We start from the raw sequence: 5,439 nt of genomic DNA, 5'->3' as shown, positions 1-5,439 counted from the left end.
CCAAAACTGCGATCGAGAATCACCAAAATGTATATTGGCTTATTAAATTCATGCTCACATCAACCTCTGAAAATATTAGACTGATCGTACAATTATTAGGGATTTTAGGGTGTTTAACTCTTCGTAGAAGCGCTCCTGCGAAGATTATGTCACTTCACGAGAGGAACGCGTTGTCCAAGAAATCCAAAACGCATGTCATGTCTTGCAACATTACACAATGCCATTAACGTAGCAACATGTGCAGAACTGTCGCATGCAAACACCCCAACCGAACGCCTGCCGACCAAACCTTATTTTCAGTAACGCTGTGATTGGCTGTTACCGATAAGGCCATCAATGAAAAATGGCATTATTGTTTCTTTCCATTTTTAATGTCTTCGTGATAAGCAGGGTGATAAGCAGGGCACCCGGTGGTCGACTGGTTAAGTCAGCCTTACAGTGCAGAGGTGGAGGGTTTGATTCCGGCTCCGCCCTTCCTGTATGGAGTTTGCATGGTCTCCCCGTGCCTGTGTGGGGTCTCTACCACATTCCAAAAACATGCGTGGCAGGCTGACTCCAAATTGTCCCTAGGTGTGAGTGTGAGCGCAGATGGTTGTTCGTCTATGTGCGCCCTGCGATTGGCTGGCAACCGGTTCAGGGTGTCCACCGCCTACTGCCCGAAGACAGCTGGGATAGGCTGACTGTTCACAAGGTAGCAGAGTTGTCCATAAACTAAAAAAGAAAAAAAAAACTATACGAACAAACGATAATCATTACATCAAACTGTTAAGTTCTGATCTGAACAATCCATGTCATGGCACCACATTGTAAGGTCCTGATCTGAACTTTCGAAGGTCCTTTATGCTCGCTGTATCATTAACTGCCAGAAGAGGCTGTACAGTGATCCCATGCTACTTTGCGGTTCATTTACTGCAGATTCACGCTATCACGTATTTTAATGTGTGACCATAATTTGTGTTCCAGTTTTACCTTGCTATTTTGGCATATTTTCTTCCTACTTTTGCTTCCTTCTAAGTCGGACCCCCCACCCCGCCTCAAAAAAAAAAAGAAGAGAAAAGAAAATAACTTGGGTGGGTTGTTTTTCAAAAACCCAGACCATGAAAATTAGACACTTTGTCACCTATAATCAGGAGGAGCTCGGTATTTATTCTCTATTTTGCATTTTAAGTTACATTTATGAAGTGTTGAGAAAGGGGAGAGCTGTGTGTGTGTGTGTGTGTGTGTGTGTGTGTGTGTGTGTGTAGGGGTGGGGTTGGACTGTATTGGTTTAATAGAGGCGTAAATCTCCCCCTAAATAAGATAAAAAAATAAATACAAATAGGTCAACATCTGCTTTACGGAAATTCACTTATTGCGGGGGTGCTTGGAATGTATCACCCACGAAAAGTGAGTCAACACTGTACATTCTCAGCTTAACTATTTCATGAATGCCCGAAAGATCGAGTACACCCCTGTGGGGTGTTTCCTTCTTCCGCATCTGCCAGATGCGGAAGAAGGTCTAACCGCCTCTTGAATGATTCCCGTTCTTATACCCTCTTGGCTGCCCCCACACAGACGATTGAGTCTTCCAAGTCCACGTGATGATGTGTGACTGCTTCACTAGATTCAACTCAAATGTGTGCCAAGGGTGCCATAGATGAAGAAAGCCAATGAAAATCAAAAGAAAGGTCACAGCAGTAAAACACCCAAACTCCAGTCAACTAATTACATCAGGCCTAATCTAACAATACGATAGATGTTTTATTTTGTATCTATGATACACAGCATATTAATCTACAGATTAACAGATCTAATACCGTATGGCCATGTGTTCGTCTCACACATCACTGACCAGGCAGCTCAGAGAAATATGGCTATTTGAGCAGCCCAGGGTCCGCTGGGCTTTTCATATAGACCACCCTGGACCATGATGAAAACACGGGCAACAAAATTGGATGGGTTTCATCATAGACACGCTTGATCACATTTTATAACACTGTGGGACAAGTTGACACTGTGAAACTTAAGGGTGGAAAGAACACAATGTTATCCTGTCATTCAGAATGCAAAGGACTTTGGAAAATACAGAATTTGCTTTGGAAGCTGGACAAGTGCCTGCAGATGACTGGTCGATTTTCATGTATTTGGTTATAGCAGTTAAGGACCAACCCAGTGGTTTGCATGAAGGTAATGAAAAACATGAGAGTGGAGTATAAAAACGGTAGCCGAAAGCTTGCGGACCGCAGTCAGCGGTGTGCTCACGTTCGTCTTCATCATGCCTTTCAGCGGCAAATATGTGCTGGAGAGCCAGGAGAACTACAAGGAGTTCCTGGAAGCGATTGGTAAGCAACATGTGATGCTGGCTCACCAAAAGAAAACCCAAAACACACACCAAGAAAGTAACTGATTGATGTCATATTGTGTGCAGGGGTGTCAAAGGTGGAAGTTGCCAATGAAGACATGGTGACGGACATCTACCAGGGCGCTTACTACAGCATTACCAAATATATGGGCGGTGACAGTGTGACCCACACGTTCATGCTTAACAGGGAGGCGGAACTGGAAGATCTGGACGGCACAACATTCACGGTAAAAATGTCATTTTCGACCGGATAATTTCTTTTCCCTCCTACGCCTAACTTGCTGTCTTTCATCATTAGACCACTGTCCGTTTAGAAGGAGGTAAAATCAAGATCCAGTTCCCCAAATATGTTTACACTGCTGAAGTGTCTGGTGACAAACTCACAGAGGTGAGCATGCACGCGTTACGCTCGAGAATTTTGCTGTGAAGACAGAACTTGATTGGCTGTTCTTTATTCCAGATTAATTCCATTCCGAATGGGATTACCAACAGGATGGTGAGCAAGAGACAAGCACAGTAATCAAAATCTATTTCAAAAATGTAATTGAAATAACGATTGAAAAAATGAACAATATACCAAGACACGTGTCTGCATCTTTTTTTGGTGTATGTGTGTTTTCTCACTGTCGCCATAAATCTCCCACGTTTAATGTTAATGCAGTAGATTTATTTATCTACCTCTCTCTCTCTCTCTCTCTCTCTCTCTCTCTCTCTCTCTCTCTCTCTCTCTCTCTCTCTATATATATATATAAACTCCATCTCTCTCTCTCTCTCTCTCTCACACACACACACACACACACGCACACGCACACGCACACGCACACACACACACATACACACAAACGGATAGACAAACAGACTGACCTATAAATAGATAGATCGCACTTTTTTCATGCTCTTGGAATGTGGATACATTTTTGTCGTGGACTTCAGTACTTAAAGTGTTTTTTTTTTTTTTAATGGCTCAATGGAAAATCACTGAGTTAAAAATTAGTCAAGTGATCCTTTTATTGACTTCAACCCAAATGCTGGCGGTGCAGCCTTGGGTCAGTTGCACGGAAATGTCATTTCAAGTCAACAGATGTTTTGTACCATTCCAGCATTTGCAACAGCAACTTCAATACAGCGTCAGTTCTTTTCAAGCGTGTTGGGTCTTGCAGTCAGACGTCCTCTTGCTCACTCTTGTGAAAGTCACACCCTTCTCTCCCGGAGTGATGCATTTCTAGAACAGGAGCATGTTGAGTGGACAACATTAGTTTAGGAATGGGATAGATTTGATCAATCCAGGTTACGGTTGGCTTCCTGGGCCTTCAGCGGGGACTTTACTGACTTAATTGTTTATTATTGGCATTGGAATAACCAGAGAAGCTGGAGGAAGGAACGCAAAGCACTGGAAGTGTTCTTATGCTGCCTTACAACATTCAGACTCAAGTCAAGTATATTTATTTCGCCCCTAATCACGAAAGAGTCTCAAAGGACTTTACAGGCCCACAGTTGATAAATATTCCGATCTCTGCAATGTTGTTTCGCAATTCTCGTTCAAGATATCTTTAATTCACCTCAACTCAAGAGATCTACACGCGCCTTTTCAGATATCTTCAATCAACATTTAAATCAGCGAAATGAAGTTGTAAATTTCTATTTTCAGGTTTCTACCGGGTGCGGTGGTACCGTAATTATGTGAATTCGTTTTACAACAGGGCAGAACTCAGTAACAGTCAAACAGCGCTTACAGTCACACATTTTCAGAAATAGGCACATATCCCCAAATTATTTGGTGGTTTCATTTCATGTTTGATGGGATGGCAAGCACAAGAGAGACCAAACTATTTCTACACAGCAAGACAAAGATGAAAACGTAATTTTTCCATCATATGTCCCCTTTCAGGCTAATCTGGGATTTTAGTATCAATGCTTGAATCTGTGTGATGATCAATAACACTCACCATGACCAACTTATCGTTCACCATCTCAGCTGTGAAGAGGTACTGCGGAAATAGTACCGAAATCTTCCCACCTTCCATACTGACGGGGGCCTGTAAAGAACCAATAAACCCGCTTCTTACACAAGGAACTTTAAATGAATGTTATCAAAACTCCAAATGGAAATTTATAGATTTTTTTCAGCACTCCCGCAGCCACCCCCGCTCCTTCCACCCATGCTCACCGCCGACCTGCCGCAAAGGATCTCGACTCACCTTGAATTTGGAGCCCGTCATTGTCAACAGCTCACATTCCTGACCGGTGGTGAATTTATTAGACCAAGTCCAGTTGGGGGTAGTTTGAGTCCACGTGAAGTCATTTCCATCCTGAAGGACTTCTGTCTGGACTTTGCTGTCAGTCTTGGCACTGAGAAGTCCTTTGGCAAAAAAAATCCAAATACAGACAGTGAACAAAGTTGACATGTGCGATATTGCAGATATTTGGAGATTGATGGAACAAGAAAACCAATACCAATTGCTTTGAGGAATTCTTCATAGTTTTCTTGACTCTCCAGCTCATAGTTCCCAGTGAAAGACATTATGGTGAATGAAAAGAAAAGGGTGAAGGAAGGACGACAAGAGACAAAACAGGAGTGGCCTTCCACAGACATGCTCCATTCTCGTTGAAACACTGCCAACCATCACAGCCTCTCGCAGACTTCAGGATGTCATTTGCACAGCCAGGAGAAACATAAACAGCGCCTAAAGCCATGTTCCTCGATAAATAAAGAGAATGCATTTAATTTCAGCCATAGTGTATAATGGTGTTGAATCAACGTCGTCAAAACTGGTTTTTGATTCAAAAGGTTCTCAGATTGTTTTCAAGTGCAATTTTTTTTTTACTATTAAAAACAAAACAAAAAAAAACCAGAGGCCAGTGGACTAAGTTTAATCCATTTTTTTCTCAACGGGTCATGTTGACCCACAACATAAAAGTAGGGTTAAAACAGGTTTTGACCTTTGTTTTGTTATAAAATAATATTAACAATAAAAATAAGTACAACAACAACAACGATAATAGTTTTCAGAGGTTTTTTTTTTTTTAAATGCGACATCAGATCTGAATGGGGCTAGTCTGGTTGGATACCTGGGGTGCTCTAGTGTCCCCCAGACCTT

The 5,439-nt window shown here is 42.2% G+C and overlaps 2 protein-coding genes across 2 annotated transcripts; one reads left to right on the top strand and one right to left on the bottom strand.

The window, feature by feature from the left end:
* Positions 1–2,207: 2,207 nt before the first annotated feature.
* Positions 2,208–2,899, top strand: LOC109515959 (gastrotropin-like). Its single transcript, XM_019870123.1, has 4 exons — positions 2,208–2,321; positions 2,408–2,568; positions 2,640–2,729; positions 2,802–2,899. Exons 1-4 carry the CDS (start codon positions 2,255–2,257, stop codon positions 2,859–2,861), a joined length of 378 nt encoding a protein of 125 aa, XP_019725682.1. The 5' UTR covers positions 2,208–2,254; the 3' UTR covers positions 2,862–2,899.
* Positions 2,900–3,212: 313 nt separating this feature from the next.
* On the bottom strand, positions 3,213–4,919 carry LOC109515958 (gastrotropin-like). Its single transcript, XM_019870121.1, has 4 exons — positions 4,796–4,919; positions 4,540–4,700; positions 4,288–4,377; positions 3,213–3,563 (listed from the first exon to the last, which is right to left on the bottom strand). The coding sequence occupies exons 1-4, from the start codon at positions 4,860–4,862 to the stop codon at positions 3,480–3,482; spliced, it is 402 nt and encodes a 133-aa protein (XP_019725680.1). The 5' UTR covers positions 4,863–4,919; the 3' UTR covers positions 3,213–3,479.
* Positions 4,920–5,439: the final 520 nt, after the last annotated feature.

This window comes from Hippocampus comes, unplaced genomic scaffold (genome assembly GCF_001891065.2).
Source record: "Hippocampus comes isolate QL1 unplaced genomic scaffold, H_comes_QL1_v1.1 scaffold9, whole genome shotgun sequence".
In the NCBI taxonomy this organism is placed as follows: domain Eukaryota; kingdom Metazoa; phylum Chordata; class Actinopteri; order Syngnathiformes; family Syngnathidae; genus Hippocampus; species Hippocampus comes.
The sequence above is the reverse complement of the archived record's forward strand: the minus strand, read 5'-3'. Positions and strand labels throughout refer to the sequence as shown.